Genomic DNA, 17,258 nt, shown 5'->3' with positions numbered 1-17,258 from the left:
TTTATTTATGTTTCTACATTCTCTTATAAACCAACTTTTCCAGGAATTTTAAGAAATCGGGCGATAATTTGTAAAAGATCTTGGATCCCCAGATTTATGAAGGTGGATAATTTTGGAAATGTTCAAATCTTTACGAACAATACCAGTTTGCATAGATTTGTTGAAGATACACAGTACCTGTCAAAAATTTGGACACACCTACTCCTTCAAGGTTTTTTTTTATTTGTACTATTTTCTACATTGCAGAATAATAGTGAAGGCATCAAAACTATGAAATATAACACATATGGAATCATGTAGTAACTAAAAAAGTGTTTTAAAAAATATATATATTTGAGATTCCTTTGCCTTGGACAGATTTGCACACTATTGGCATTCTCTCAACCAGCTTCATGATGTAGTCAACTGGAATGCTTTTTCAACAGTCTTGAAGGAGTTCCCACATATGCTGAGCACATGTTGGCTGCTTTTCCTTCACTCTGAGGTCCAACTCATCCCAAACCATCTCAATTGGGTTGAGGTCGGGTGATCTGATGCAGCACTCCATCACTCTCCTTCTTGGTCAAATAGCCCTTAAATAGCCTGGAGGTGTGTTTTGGGTCATTGTCCTGTTGAAAAACATATGAAAGTCCCACTAAGCGCAAACCAGATGGGATGGCGTATCGCTGCAGAATTCTGTGGTTGCCATGCTGGTTAAGTGTGCCTTGAATTCTAAATAAATGACTGACAGTGTCACCAGGTAAAGCACTCCCACACCATCACACCTCCTACTCCATGCTTCACGGTGGGAACCACACGTGCGGAGATAATCCGTTCACCTACACTGCGTCTCACAAAGACACGGCGGTTGGAACCAAAAATCTCAAATTTGGACTCATCAGACGAAAGGACAGATTTCCACCAGTCTAATGTCCATTGCTCGTGTTTCTTGGCCCAAGCAAGTCTCTTCTTCTTACTGGTGTCCGTTAGTAGTGGTTTCTTTGCAGCAATTCAACCATGAAGGCCTGATTCACACAGTCTCCTCTGAACAGTTGATGTTGAGATGTGTCTGTTACTTGAACTCTGTGAAACATTTATTTGGGCTACAATCTGAGATGCAGTTAATTGCCGATTTCCGAAGCTGGTAACTCTAATGGGGTCCCAAGTGGCGTAGCTGTCTAAGGCAACAACGACGAGACAGCCTACAGGGAGGAGGTGAGGGCACTCAGAGTGTGGTGTCAGAAAAACAACCTCTCACTCAACATCAACAAAACAAAGGAGATGATTGTGGACTTCAGAAAACAGCAGAAGGAGCACCCCAATATCCACATCGACGGGACAGCAGTGGAAAAGGTGACAAGTTTTAAGTTCCTCGACATACACATGACCGACAAACTGAAATGGTCCAACCACACAGACAGTGTGTTTGAAGAAGGCGCAACAGTGCCTCTCCAACCTCAGGAGGCTGAAGAAGTTTGGTTTGTCACCTAAAATCCTCACACACTTTTACAGATGCACAATTGAGAGCATCCTGTCGGACTGTATCACTGCCTGGTATGGAAACTACACCGCCCACAACCGCAAGGCTCTCCAGAGGGTGGTGCGATTTGCACAACTAATCACCAGGGGTATACTACCTGCCCTCCAGAACACCTACAGCACACGATGTCATAGGTAGGCTAAAAAGATCATCAAGGACAACACCCACCCGAGCCACTGCCTGTTCACCCCACTACCATCCAGAAGGCGAGATCAGTACAGGTGCATCAAAGCTGGGACCGAGAGACTGAAAAACAGCTTCTATCAGCAGCCATCACTGACACAGAGAGGCTTTTGACTACATACAGACTCGAAATCATTTGCCACTTCAATAAATGGATCACTAGTCACTTTAATAATGCCACTTTAATAATGTTTACATATCTTACATTACTCATCTCATATGTATACTGTATACTGTATTTTATATAATTTACTGCATCTTGCCTATGCTGATCGGTCATCGCTCATCCAAATAGTTATATGTACACTACCATTCAAAAGTTAGAAATGTCATTATTTTTTTTAAAGAAAAACACCTTTTTTTTGTCCATTAAAATAACATCATATTGATCAGAAATACAGTGTAGACATGTATCTACATAGGGGTACAGTTAATCCAAGTGTATCATTTTAAAAGGCTAATTGATAATTAGAAAATCCTTTTGCAATTATGTTAGCACAGCTGAAAAATGTTGTGCTGGTTAAAGAAGCAAAAAACTGGCCTTCTTTAGACTAGTTGAGTATCTGGAACATCAGCATTTGTGGGTTCGATTACAGTTTCAAAATGGCCAGAAACAAAGGACTTTCTTCTGAAACTCGTCAGTCTATTCTTGTTCTGAGAAATGAAGGCTATTCCTTGCGAGAAATTGCCAAGAAATTGAAGATCTCGTACAACGCTGTGTACTACTCCCGTCACAGAACAGCGCAAACTGTCTCTAACCAGAATAGAAAGAGGTGTGGGAGGCCCCAGTGCACAACTGAGCAAGAGGACAAGTACATTAGAGTGTCTAGTTTGAGAAACAGATGCCTCACAAGTCCTCAACTGGCAGCATCATTAAATAGTACCCGCAAAACACCAGTCCCAACGTCAACAGTGAAGAGGCAACTCCGGGATGCTGGCCTTCTAGGCAGAGTTGCAGAGAAAAAGCCATATCTCAGACTGGCCAATAAAAAGAAAAGATTAAGATCGGCAAAATAACTCAGACTCTGCCTAGAAGGCCAGCTTTCTTCCCGACTCTCAGCGCACATTGTTACAGAATGACGCCTCACCAAAGGGAAGTATCAGGGTGTTTTTTTGTTTTTGTGTTGGAAGTGATGTCGGGTCCGGGTGTCAGGACCAAGGCAACCAAGGAGGTCTCAGCCAGCTCATCAGGCTCTCACTCCTCAGCCGGTTCGGCAGATTTCTGCGCCTCAGCCGAGGCGACCGGTCTGCTCCTGATCCCCTGGATCGTCCCTGTGGTTGGCGTCCTGCCGCTGGAGCCGAATGCACCGGGGAGGGGTACTGTCACGTATGCTCTCGCTCCGGCGCTCTAGGTTGCCACGCTCCTGCGCCTCAGCTGGATCGACAGGTTCCTGCGCCTCAGCAGAGGTGTCTGCTCCGGATTCTCGGGATCGTCATCTTGGTCGTCAATCAACGACGATCCCGAGGATCAGGGTGGAGCCGCACGTCAGGGACGGGGTACTGTCACGTGTGCTCCCTCTCCGGCCTCTAGGTCACCAAGCTGCTCGTTAAGGCGCACACCTGTCACCATCGTTACGGGCATTAGCGCAATATGACACTCACCTGGACTCCATCACCTCCTTGATTACCTGCCCTATATACAGTGCCTTGCGAAAGTATTCGGCCCCCTTGAACTTTTCGACCTTTTGCCACATTTCAGGCTTCAAACATAAAGATATAAAACTGTAATTTTTTGTGAATAATCAACAACAAGTGGGACACAATCATGAAGTGGAACGAAATTTATTGGATACTTCAAACTTTTTTAACAAATAAAAAACGGAAAAATTGGGCGTGCTAAATTATTCAGCCCCCTTAAGTTAATACTTTGTAGCGCCACCTTTTGCTGCGATTACAGCTGTAATTCGCTTGGGGTATGTCTCTATAAGTTTTGCACATCGAGAGACTGACATTTTTGCCCATTCCTCCTTGCAAAACAGCTCGAGCTCAGTGAGGTTGGATGGAGAGCGTTTGTGAACAGCAGTTTTCAGTTCTTTCCACAGATTCTCGATTGGATTCAGGTCTGGACTTTGACTTGGCCATTCTAACACCTGGATATGTTTATTTGTGAACCATTCCATTGTAGATTTTGCTTTATGTTTTGGATCATTGTCTTGTTGGAAGACAAATCTCCGTCCCAGTCTCAGGTCTTTTGCAGACTCCATCAGGTTTTCTTCCAGAATGGTCCTGTATTTGGCTCCATCCATCTTCCCATCAATTTTAACCATCTTCCCTGCCCCTGCTGAAGAAAAGCAGGCCCAAACCATGATGCTGCCACCACCATGTTTGACAGTGGGGTTCGTGTGTTCAGGGTGATGAGCTGTGTTGCTTTTACGCCAAACATAACGTTTTGCATTGTTGCCAAAAAGTTCGATTTTGGTTTCATCTGACCAGAGCACCTTCTTCCACATGTTTGGTGTGTCTCCCAGGTGGCTAGTGGCAAACTTTAAACAACACTTTTTATGGATATCTTTAAGAAATGGCTTTCTTCTTGCCACTCTTCCATAAAGGCCAGATTTGTGCAGTATACGACTGATTGTTGTCCTATGGACAGAGTCTCCCACCTCAGCTGTAGATCTCTGCAGTTCATCCAGAGTGATCATGGGCCTCTTGGCTGCATCTCTGATCAGTCTTCTCCTTGTATGAGCTGAAAGTTTAGAGGGACGGCCGGGTCTTCGTAGATTTGCAGTGGTCTGATACTCCTTCCATTTCAATATTATCGCTTGCACAGTGCTCCTTGGGATGTTTAAAGCTTGGGAAATCTTTTTGTATCCAAATCCGGCTTTAAACTTCTCCACAACAGTATCTCGGACCTGCCTGGTGTGTTCCTTGTTCTTCATGATGCTCTCTGCGCTTTAAACGGACCTCTGAGACTATCACAGAGCAGGTGCATTTATACGGAGACTTGATTACACACAGGTGGATTCTATGTATCATCATTAGTCATTTAGGTCAACATTGGATCATTCAGAGATCTTCACTGAACTTCTGGAGAGAGTTTGCTGCACTGAAAGTAAAGGGGCTGAATAATTTTGCACGGCCAATTTTTCAGTTTTTTTATTTGTTAAAAAAGTTTGAAATATCCAATAAATTTCATTCCACTTCATAATTGTGTCCCACTTGTTGTTGATTCTTCACAAAAAATTACAGTTTTATATCTTTATGTTTGAAGCCTGAAATGTGGCAAAAGGTCGAAAAGTTCAAGGGGGCCGAATACTTTCGCAAGGCACTGTATGTCACTCCCCTTGGTTCCTTCCCCAGGCATCATTGTTTCTGTTTCAGTTTCATGTCTGTGCATTGTTCGTGTTTCTTGTTTTGGATTATGTTGCCTTTTTTCATTAACAAACTCACTCCCTGAACTTGCTTCCCCACTCTCAGTGCACATCGTTACAAACACACTCCCCGTCTCTTGTCATGAGCCGTCAAGTTGTTACTGAGAACCACATACCGGATTTTTAACAGGGTCGTTAGCATTTAGAAAAAAAATACTATTTCTTGCTCAGACCTAGCTCAATATCAAGGCATCGGATAAGAACGAGACTACAGCATCCATAAAGTGACCATTAGACTTGCCACCTTTCGGACTGAATACTTCTGTAGGGGCAACAGTTTTGATTAAATAAAAAATGTATTGCTCTCTCATGCTAATTTCTGTCCATTAAGAACCAACAATGTGCTATCTTTTAGTATAATTTCTGACCATGCTAACATCTTTTCAGCCGAATCTAAGAGTTCTAAACCGGACCAAAGTATTTGGGTTGTGCAGCAATAGCACTGGTAGCTAGCTAACACCAGTCGAATGAGAGGCAAGCTACAAGCAAAGGAAGCTAGCTATATTTTGCTATGGAAGGTTTTTCATATAGCTGAAGTAATCTGTGTAAACTGTTGGCCTTGACTCTTAAGTGTAATCAGAGCACAAGCAAATAAGATAGTGAATGTCCTTGGCTGCTATTGCAAGTAATGTTAGCCAGCTTGCTACAAAGCAACAAGGCTGTAACATTAGCTGTACGGACAGATCACGATGCACAACTCAATGTTGACAATATCTCCAACATTCTTCCACAAAGCACAGCTACCTAGCTAACTAAAGTTTAAACTTTGGGAAATGTGTGCTGAATGATTAACACAGTGTCAAGTTACTGCTGTGTACCGGAGTCCTCCTAGCTAGCTAACACACAGTGTCCATCACTCCTGCCTGCTGAACATCTTCCCTCACCATCGTCATAAGAACTGCGGGAAAGTAGAGCCCGACTGGTTGGGGCAAAGGACAATGTCTACCAGTGGCTATCGTTAGCTAGCTACCTATCCCGCCTGCTGTGCACTGGAGTCCTAGCTAGCAACCAGTGTCCTTTGCTAACACCTGCCCTCATTAACAGAACTGAGGGAAACCATTGCCCGACATGAGGGGCAAAGGAATCCATCTACTGTTGTCCCTAGCTACTGGTGTTGTTGCCCCTGCCTCTTCTGTGGAGTTAATCAGTAGCAACTGCATACATTTTCATACTTTTTTGTACTGGTTCTTCGTGGGAATCACACCCACAACCCTGGTGTTGCAAGCACCATGCTCTACCACCTGAGCCACACAGGATGTTGGCATCCAACATTATAGCGCATTACCGCCACCTACTGCACTGGAACGCTCATGAATTTTCTGTTGCCATTTGTCATTATTGTGTATTTTTACATTTCTTGTATTGCTGTGTCATACTGTACTATAATGTTGCAGAATAATTTTGCATAATCACCTCCGGTTTAAAACTACATTTTAAGTGAGAAGTTGGCACTGGTCTGAAGCCGGAAAAGAGAGGAATTTGGACACCTACTAACCCAAAAAATAGATTTTATGAAAGAAAACAAATCTCAATGTCACGGCTGTCTAGGACCAGTGGAGATGTGGAATCAGGAGCAGGAGACAGAGGGCCGGAGCAACAGTGTTTTAATAATAATTTCAAACGCAATAGCCGTAGGGCACAGGGCGCGTGGCGAAGTCCGCCAGGGGAAAAACACATTCCCAAAATAAATGCTCTGGAAAAAGCGCACAGGGCGCAGCCCGGCAATACAATGGACAATAACAGCGAAAAAACAGCTTACACTCGCAACTGTCCTGAGTGGACAATAAACAATCCTGCACGAGAACCCCAACTGAAAATACACACTAAATAACCCCCCACTAATGACAGACACAAAACAGGTGCGGGATAGACAGACAAAACCAAAAGATACAGAAACAACGATCGGTGGCAGCTAATAGGCCGGCGACGACGAACGCCGAGCGCCACCTGACCGAGGAGGGGCGCCACCTTCGTTAGATACTGTGACAGTACCCCTCCCCTGACGCGCGCCGACGCCGGCCTCGGGGACGGCCTGGGGGGCGAGGCGCCGGCCGATCAGGACGGCGACGGTGGAATTCTTGTAGCATAGGTGGATCTAGAATGTCCGCCGCCGGAACCCAGCACCTCTCCTCCGGACCGTACCACTCCCAGTCCACGACGTACTGCAGGCCCCCTACCCGACGTCGGGAGTCCAGGACGGCTCGGACTGTGTACGCCGGGGCCCCCCCCGATGGCCAGGGGGGGCGGGGGGACCTCCAGCACCTCATCGTCCTGCAGCGGACCAGCTACCACCGGCCTGAGGAGAGACGCATCAAACGAGGGGTTAATGCGGTAATATGAAGGGAGTTGTAACCTGTAACACACCTTGTTTATCCTCCTCAGGACTTTGAACGGCCCCACAAACCGCGGACCCAGCTTCCGGCAGGGCAGGCGGAGAGGCAGGTTCCGGGTCGAGAGCCAGACTCTGTCCCCCGGGTTAAACACGGGGGCGTCACTGCGGTGGCGGTCAGAGCTCTCCTTGTGTCGTTCACCAGCCCTCCTTAGGCACTCCTGGACATCATTCCAGGTCTCCTGAGAGCGCTTCACCCATGCCTCCACCGCAGGAGCCTCCGTCTGGCTCTGTTGCCATGGCACCAGGACCGGCTGATACCCCAATACCACCTGGAAGGGTGACAGGTTGGTAGAGGAGTGGCGCTGAGAGTTCTGGGCCATCTCAGCCCATGGCACGAACTGCGCCCACTCCCCTGGCCGGTCCCGGCAGTACGACCGCAGGAACCTGCCCAGATCCTGGTTAATGCGCTCTACCTGCCCATTACTCTCGGGGTGGAACCCCGAGGTCAAGCTGACCGAGACCCCCAGCCTCTCCATAAACGATCTCCACACCCTGGACGTGAACTAGGGACCCCGATCAGATACGATGTCCTCGGGCACCCCATAGTGCCGGAAGACATGGGTGAACAGGCCGAATGTATCCCTGTCTCAAGGACTCAGTGACGTATGTATCCATAGCCACTGTCTCCTCCTGAGACAGAGGATACACGTGACTCCTAGGAAGAACCGCGTCGGCCTGGAGGTTTATCGCACAATCCCCTCGTCGATGGGGGGGTAATAGAGTCACCTTCGTCTTACTGAAGGCGATAGCTAAATCGGCATACTCTGAGGGAATGTGCACGGTGGAGACTTGGCCTGGACTCTCCACCGTAGTCGCACCGATGGAAACTCCTATGCACCTACCTGAGCACTCCCTCGACCACCCAGTAAGAGCCCTCTGCCTCCACGAAATCTGAGGGTTGTGCGTGGCTAGCCAGGGGATTCCCAGTACCACCGGAAACACTGGGGAGTCAATGAGGAACAGGCTGATACGCTCCTCATGACCCCCCCACGTCTGCATAACCAGTGGCACTGTGACCTCCCCTACTTGGCCTGACCCTAGCGGTCGACTATCTAGGGCGTGCACGGGGAAGGGGTGGTCCAGCTGAACCAGGGGAATCCCTAACCTCTTCGCTAACCCACGGTCCATAAAACTCCCAGCTGCACCTGAATCAACTAGTGCCTTATACTGGAAGTGAGGGGAAAAATCAGGAAAACAAACGGAGGTGTACATGTGGTCGACAGGGGGCTCTGGGTGTGACGGGTGCTGACTCACCTGGGGGGTCGATGTAGTTCTCTGCCTGCCCTCCGAACTCCCGGGGGGACCTCTCCAGCACCGGTCCACAGTGTGTCCTCTGCGCCCACAGCGGGTGCAGGAGAGACCCCCCCCTCCGGTCCTCCTTCACGCAGCCCCCCCCTGTCTCCATGGGCTGTGGAGCGGGAGAACTGGGAGGCGGAACGAACAGGCCCCGACTGGAACGTCCCCGGGCAGCCAGCAGGTTGTCCAGTCTAATGGACAAATCCACCAGTTGGTCTCGGGTGGAGGCGTTGTCCCTACAGGCCAGCTCCCAGCGGACATCCTCGCGAAGGCTACACCTATAGTGGTCTATCAAGGCCCGCTCGTTCCACCCCAATCCAGCGGCGAGAGTCCGGAATTCCAGGGCGAAATCCTGAGCGCTCCTCGTCTCCTGTCTCAAATGGAATAGCCGCTCACCCGCCGCCCTGGCCTCCGGGGGATGATCGAAAACAGGGTGAACTCAGGGTAGTCGCCCCGAGCCGAGTCTGGGCCATCCCAGACCGCATTGGCCTATTCCAGGGCTCGACCCGTGAGACACGAGACGAGGACGCTCACCCTCTCTTCGTCGGAGGGGGGGGGCAGACGGTCGCCAGGTATAGTTCCAATTGGAGCAAGAACCCCTTGCACCCAGCGGCCGTCCCATCGAACTCCCGGGAAGGAGTAATCCGGATACCGCCGGCGCCCGCTTCAGTGGGTGTGTGTAGGGGCGCAGGGTGAGGGACCGGAGCTGGTCCAGCTGGGGAAGCACCTCTCTCCCAGTTCTCCAACCGGGCCAACACCTGGTCCATGGCCGAGCCTAGGCGGTGGAGGAGGCTGGCGTGTTGAGAGACCTGCTCAGCCATGGACAGCGCTTCTGCTCCTGCTGACTCCATAGTTGGTGCGGGATTCTGTCACGGCTGTCTAGGACCAGTGGAGATGTGGAATCAGGAGCAGGAGACAGAGGGCCGGAGCAACAGTGTTTTAATAATAATTTCAAACGCAATAGCCGTAGGGCACAGGGCGCGTGGCGAAGTCCGCCAGGGGAAAAACACATTCCCAAAATAAATGCTCTGGAAAAAGCGCACGGGGCGCAGCCCGGCAATACAATGGACAATAACAGCAAAAAAACAGCTTACACTCGCAACTGTCCTGAGTGGACAATAAACAATCCCGCACGAGAACCCCAACTGAAAATACACACTAAATAACCCCCCACTAATGACAGACACAAAACAGGTGCGGGATAGACAGACAAAACCAAAAGACACAGAAACAACGATCGGTGGCAGCTAATAGGTCGGCGACGACGACCGCCGAGCGCCGCCCGACCGAGGAGGGGCGCCACCTTCGTTAGATACTGTGACACTCAATGACATGTATTGCTAAATAAAAAAGGTTTAAGTAAATACATACAGGCATCACATTACTACAAAACAGACAAAACAGCTTGCTCAATCAAGCATGGTGGCTTGTTTTCATATAATGTTGTGTGTGAAGAATCCAATACTTTAACTTGTCTGGGGTACAAATGTTTGAAAAGGTTTGAATCCTAAGCAACCTGCATACACATTGTTTGAAGTAATAGACCAACATAGCTACTGTAGTAGGTCAAAGCTGTGTGCTGGAAAACCTTTGTAGAGCATGGGTGGAGTAGGCACTGTGAATTTCTTTTCTTTTTTGGCTTCAGACCATTGCATACTTCTCACTTAAAACAAAATGTTGTGTTTTTAATACACACATTGTGATGGAAACTCAAAACAGACTTCATATATTTTCAAAGTTAGCATGACTAGGATTAGTGTGTGCACTTACAAATTAAAAAAGGTCAGCACGCACATGAATATGATTTGCAATTGAAGCTTCTATTGAATATGATTTGCAATAGAAGCTTCAATTGCAAATCATGTTCAAATGAGTTCTGGCCTTTCGCCATTTTTTATATGATTGATACATTTGTTCCAAGCACCCAGATTACTTGTTTATACAAGAGGATTTAGAGTTGAGCATCTTCTCTGTCTTTACTTAGTATGTGTACTTACCTCTACATTTTTCATTAGTCAAAATACTCTTTCCTAACTGATTGGATCTGGGCAAAGAGGTCACTTGTGTACAGTATAGTAGTACTGGTGTTGGCAGAACATAGGGCATGTTCTTGACCTCACATTGGATGAGGTGCCATTTATTGTCTTGTTTGTTTGTTGGCGTGTGTGCAGCCTATAGTTTTGAAGTGCGCTGGGGTGTGTTATCCTCGGCTTTAATGCCTGTCTGAATAACATAGATTACAATGGACTTGATGGATGTTCTCTGTGGTGCTGAGTTTGTTTTGGTTCCCAACAGCTATAGTACATTGAATTGAGCTGTGCATTACTACTGTTCCTGTGCCTTCATCTCATTCAGAAGATATAACTGACAAAACTCCAAAAGAAATACAGTATATTAGAATGTTTACCTAGGATGATTTTCTAACACTTGAACAATAGACGGTGCTCATATTTGCTTACATAACATTTTACCAGTGTATTTTGTCTTTGCATGAATCTCAAGTCATGATTGCCCAGCAGCAGCTTCTGCTCCTGTGGGCATGGACGTTTCTGGTGGCAGCGCTGTACCCAGGTGCCCTATGTAAACGTGAGGTGGATTCAGGGGCTGGGGAAAGAATGTACAGGGATTCTTTTTTTTTACCTTTATTTAATTCGGGAGGTCAGTTAAGAACAAATTCATATTTACAATGACGACCTACCAAAAGGCAAAAGGCCACCTGCGGGGACGTGGACTGGGATTAAAAATACATTTAATTAAAATATAGGACAAAACACACATCACGACAAGAGAGACAACACAACACTATATAAAGAGAGACCTAAGACAACAACATCATTGCAGCAACACATGAAAACATAGCATGATAGCAACACAACATGACAACAACATGGCAGCAGCACAACATGGTAGCACAACATGAGGCAAAGCGCCCACCTCCAAGAGCGGTGGCTCCTCCAGACAGGGGCTGAAGATGGCAGGGGCAGCAGCCGCCGGGGCACTGGGTGGGGCTGCCATTGAATACGGGCTGGAGTCACTCGGTAGGCCAAGACATGGCTACGGGGAACATGGGTATGGCTACGACGCATTCTCGTCTGAGGAGGACCAGAGATTCTACAATCCTGAAGGCCAAGTGCTTCACAACCAGTCTGACTGGCGCCGCTACAGAAACGCTGCTGGCCCCGGACATGGCCCCATGAGTAACATCCTCCTCACACTGGGATCAATGGTACCTTTCTTCTTTGGGGACTGGATAAGGGGAATCTGGTCATAAACCATTTCCTAGGAAGTAGATTCTATCTGAAATACTGGTCCGAAAGACCAGCGAGTGGACTTCAAAACTATTTAAATAAGTCCTGATCTTGTTGTCCTTTGGCATAGGCCCACCACCACCTTAACAAAGCTATACTCATTGGAACGTCATTACGGATGGGGGCTCCTATCTTATTGTGTTGTAAAATCATGTGTCACTTGTTACTGTCAAAATGGACTGTGCTAGATCCTTTTTCAGCTTCATCTACTGTAATAACTGGATGAACTAAGGTAGGAGGCTGCAAATAATACATGTTCCTATTAACATCTACTTTGCTGTGATTTTGCTAATGTTATTACTCATATTTGGCCATCGCAATAAATGTGTGATTATTCACTAGCTTTTATATCTGCAAATAACAAACATATGTTTTTGTAACCCATATTAAAGTAATATAAACCAATTTAATATTATTTTCTATGGATTTGGTAATATTCTTCATAATACTTGATTTATCTACTCTGGCCCACTAATAAAATATAGATTTCTGTGTGTGTGTGTGTGTGTTGCTTTATTACGTTCATTATGATGCATGTGACAGTAGTTAAGTTCAGGACCATATAGAGACAACATGGATAAGTAAAGGGGGAGCAGTAAATATGAAATAAAAAGTGTTTCCCCTCACATTTGGATTCAAAGAAATAATAAAAGAATGTAAGGAAAACTCACAACATAGTACTTTCAAATATAAGCCTTGTGTGCAAGAAAACATGATTTTATTTTAAAAGTATCCCAGAAACACTAAAACTGGTTTTGATTAAATAATAGGGCCTTAGTTCAGAAAAAAATACATGTTTTTGTGTATGAGATGAGTTGAGATCTTTGTGTTCTGTTGTAAAGATAGCTTAAGGATAATTTAATAGACAGTAACGGGAATTGTATTGCTGCCAACTAGCAGGCAGAAACCCTGTCTGTTCGATATTCTCACACTGTAGTGACTGTTCTGTAACAATTTCCCTTGAGGCAATTAGACTCCTAGCAACAGATGTGTCTTTAAAAGCTTCAATGTGCTCTGTGAGATTCACGGTAACTGCCCTCATGTTTTCTAAAAGAGAGAATGGCCGATAATGTGTTTTATTTTGTTTTTATTCATCCTGTACCTTGAAAATGGAAGAAGACTTTTGCGATATTTAAAGGCCAAGTAATATTCACCATTTAGTTCTAGCATGGCAAAGCGGTTATTTTACATTTCCAAAACATCATTACAACAATGCATGTTTTATGTTCACCACTAAATACATGATTGGGAAACAAGGAAAAGAAGAGTCGTTTATATCCATTCGGCTAGAGAAAAAAGTGCACTTCTGATAACCAGGGGACAGGAGGACATGGAGAGGGAGACTAGATGGGGAGGTAGAGAGGTATGGGACAAGAGAGAACTAAAGAAAAATAGGAACAGGCAACTTTTAAAACCAATTGCTGCAGACCACATAAGATGGACTCTACAGTACAAATATAAATATCACAGTAGAGTATAATGTACCGTTCAGTTCACCAAAAAATTATTCTGAGCAAATTGATTTCCAGCTAATATCTGGCATACAGGTGACAATGCTTTATGTACTTCATGTGGAACCACACTGGCAAAAAGACACTGAATACCCAGAGTCAGATGATAGTTGCCTCATCACATAATAACACATAAGAGTTTACAATTGGCTAAAATTTCAATTGGTTAGTGCCTATGTACAACCTGATAGATATCCAGTCAATAGTAAGCATTATACTGTATGTACTTGTAGTGTTTGTGTGTTAGTGTTATATACAGCGATATCGTAATAGATACAGAGATACAATATTAAAGCATCATGCATTTGTCATGACCTGAAGAAATTAGTGTTTTACAGAACAAAATACAGTGATCAACAAAGTATTCTACCAGAAACTGCTCTGAAACAAAAAGTGCAATGAAAAAAAGAATTGCAATAGAAACGAAGTCTAGAAGTACTACAGCAAAGATCCAAATTGACATGAGATCAGTGCAAATGTTAGAGACACAAATCAGATGGGCCATTAGACAAACAGTAAAACTATATTAAAGCTCAAATATCCCCATAAAATGTGGAGGAAATGGACCTTATCATGCACCCGTGTGCCTGGAAGTTATTTTCCACTTGCTTCCTTTCCATCATGACTACTGATAAGTGAAAGTACTGGTTATATCTCCACCTTACTTAATTAACCTATACTCACAAGATATCAGTGGCATGATGAGGAAGGGGGACTATGAAATGAAGCTATTCCAGACGACTGGGACACACCTACTGTATGTCTCAGTGCAGTAGAAGAATGCTGCTCAGGACCATGAGGAGGCTGGTTATCAGCTGTACCAGCCCCTGACCGAGGGGGTTGCTGCGACTGTTCACATTTTTGTTGTTGTTGTTGTTGTTGCTGCTGCTGCTGCTGCGTTCAGCTGTCTGCTTCTCCAGGAAGCGCTCCGAGTGGTTTATGTACAGCTCCACACACTTCCGGTTCTTCAGCTGCTCCACCAATGCAGGGTAACCTATCTCTTCAATGCTCACAGTGGGGCCGTCAACCTCTTCCTTACCCTCTCCAGCTATCTCATCAGGGGCAGGGGTGAGAGGCTTCACTTTGTCTGTTCCCTCCTGGTTGCTAGCTGGACTGCTGTTCCCCATCTCAGGAGTGATGGGCATGTTCTGGCTGTTGGCTCCCTGAGGGTTGTTCTTCTGGTTGTTAGGTGTGGCCTGGGAGTCTCTGCCCTGGTCCTGCAGAAGGTCATTCCTCTTCATGCAGGTATCCATGAAGCTATCGTAGGACTCTGCCCGCGGAGGTACTTTGTAGGTGTAGTCCCGGCCATAGTCGTTTTCGTCTGTGGAGCGTTCGCCGTATTTGCTGTACATGTAGTTGTTGTAGGATTGTTCTTCCTGAGGGTTGCGGAAGTTGAAGTGTGGACGAGGGAAACGCCCAAGGCCGTAGCCAACCGCCATACCTGCCAAGGCCCCAACCCCTGCAGCCATAAAAGCCTTCTTAGCAAACCCCTTGGACTGAGTAGAGGGGTACTGCCCCATTCCCTGAACTGAGCGTGAGAAGGGAGAGCCACCTCCCATACCTCCATAACCATAGCCTCCACCATAGCGGGGACTGAGGATCTTATTGTTTGGGTTCCAGTTGGGTTGGTAACCTCCTCCTGTCCCTCCACCAGGGTAGCCCCCTGCCTGCCCCCAGCCAGTATTTCCCCCTCTTACTGGGTAACCTCCAGCAGGGTGACCTCCGGCTGGGTATCCAGGATTGACTCCTCCTCTCCCTGGATTCTGGTTGGGGTAACCTCCAGCTGCTGGGTTCTGGTTTGGATATCCCCCAGGATTGGCTCTGCCTGGATACTGCTGGTTGGGATAGCCACCTGCTACAGGATTGCCACCAGCGGCAGGGTAACCTCCAGCTGCAGGATTCTGGTTTGGATATCCCCCAGGATTGGCTCTGCCTGGATACTGCTGGTTGGGGTAGCCACCTGCTGCAGGATTGCCACCAGCGGCAGGGTAACCTCCAGCTGCAGGATTCTGGTTTGGATATCCCCCAGGATTGGCTCTGCCTGGATACTGCTGGTTGGGGTAGCCACCTGCTGCAGGATTGCCACCAGCAGCAGGGTAACCTCCAGCTGCTGGGTTCTGGTTTGGATATCCCCCAGGATTGGCTCTGCCTGGATACTGCTGGTTGGGGTAGCCACCTGCTGCAGGATTGCCACCAGCGGCAGGGTAACCTCCAGCTGCAGGATTCTGGTTTGGATATCCCCCAGGATTGGCTCTGCCTGGATACTGCTGGTTGGGGTAGCCACCTGCTGCAGGGTATCCACCGGCTGGGTTCTGGTTCTGATTGGTACCTCTCCCTGGATAACTACCTCCTGCTGGGTACGGGTTGGGGTTCCTATTGGGGCTTTGGGGTTGTCTAGGGTAGCTTCCCGTCTGTGTGTTTGATGTTTTCGGCGGCTTTTTATCTGAGCCCCTGTTGCTGGATGCTGTCTTTTTGCTGCTGCTGCTGCTGCTGCCACTTCTCTTGGCCCATGTAGAGTCAGTATGAAGCAGAGCCAGGAGGGCAAGAGACACCAGGGCCAGCTCACACAGCTTTCCCATGATGACTGCCCTGGGGAAGAAATATGGTGACGTCATTAACAGTAAGTACGTGGACTTGGTCCAATCGTTTTTCTGAAGCCTCTTCTAATTATTTATGTTTATCTGAGCTAACCCTCTCATGTCACTGACACTCCTGTCACGGACTGTAGAATTGATTTGCTTAATTCGTTTTCTGGCTATCAAGTATAAGCCAACGCCTACCCTTTTCTGTTCTGGAAGATTATCCTTAAAGTAGCCTGTACATGTAACATAATATTATTAGGGATAAGATTTTCCCTGAATGTTCAATACGCTGTATAGAATTCCAGAGAATTCCAGCAGTTAGGCCTATATTTTGTAGCTTTTATTTAGGCCAATCAGTAGGCTAAACATAATAAAATAGGCTACCACGGCGCAATAAAAGACAACACATATCCAGGGGCAGCTTGGATGTTTTATGAAAAATAAAATATGACATATGCTATATATAACTAGACGTGAAGGCAAATTAGGCTATATGCGCAGTTCTATTTTTCAGAACCGGACCCGTTATTCGCATAAATGTAATGGTCTTATTCAATAAAATGGCGCTCTAGCGCTATCACGCAGAACAGCCCGGGCTGTATGGCCACCTGCTACTCCTTTACAATTAATGTGAATATCGTAAAATAACCTACCGTAGGAGATTCGAGACGATTGTGTTCCTTTTGTAGAAAATGTGTATTTTTCATCCGTTTCTCTGTTATGGTTCTATGTCGTTCGCTCACTGCTTTCATTCGGAGGGAGGGTTCCTATTTATCATGGATCACCGAACATGGGCTAGCCTGGCTACGTCACTCATCATAGCAGTCCTAGCTAAAACACCACATTTTCTTACCCTACAAAAAGAAATTGAACTATATTTTAAGACAATTAAATACTCTACCAACAAAAAATCGCTTAGAATTATAAATGTGTGTATGTCCCTTAAGGTCCTTGTGTAATGTGATATTGTACCTCCTAGCCCAATTGGCCTTTGTATATACTTGTGTTCCCCATTTACGTTTTGTATTGGTTTGTAGTTAATAATAATCATAAAAATATATATTTTCACGTTTTTTATTGTCACGTGTACTAGTAG

The 17,258-nt window shown here is 46.3% G+C and overlaps 1 protein-coding gene across 3 annotated transcripts; it reads right to left on the bottom strand.

Moving 5' to 3' along the window:
* Positions 1-13,139: 13,139 nt before the first annotated feature.
* prnpb (prion protein b) lies at positions 13,140-17,007 on the bottom strand. 3 transcript variants are annotated; one of them, XM_045688796.1, is made up of 3 exons: positions 16,816-17,007; positions 15,865-16,169; positions 13,140-15,648 (listed from the first exon to the last, which is right to left on the bottom strand). In XM_045688796.1, exons 2-3 carry the CDS (start codon positions 16,157-16,159, stop codon positions 14,345-14,347), a joined length of 1,599 nt encoding a protein of 532 aa, XP_045544752.1. In that variant the 5' UTR covers positions 16,160-16,169; positions 16,816-17,007; the 3' UTR covers positions 13,140-14,344.
* Between the last annotated feature and the right edge of the window lie 251 nt (positions 17,008-17,258).

This window comes from Salmo salar, chromosome ssa11, assembly GCF_905237065.1.
Source record: "Salmo salar chromosome ssa11, Ssal_v3.1, whole genome shotgun sequence".
Lineage (NCBI taxonomy): Eukaryota > Metazoa > Chordata > Actinopteri > Salmoniformes > Salmonidae > Salmo > Salmo salar.
This window is presented reverse-complemented; position numbering and strand designations above follow the sequence as displayed.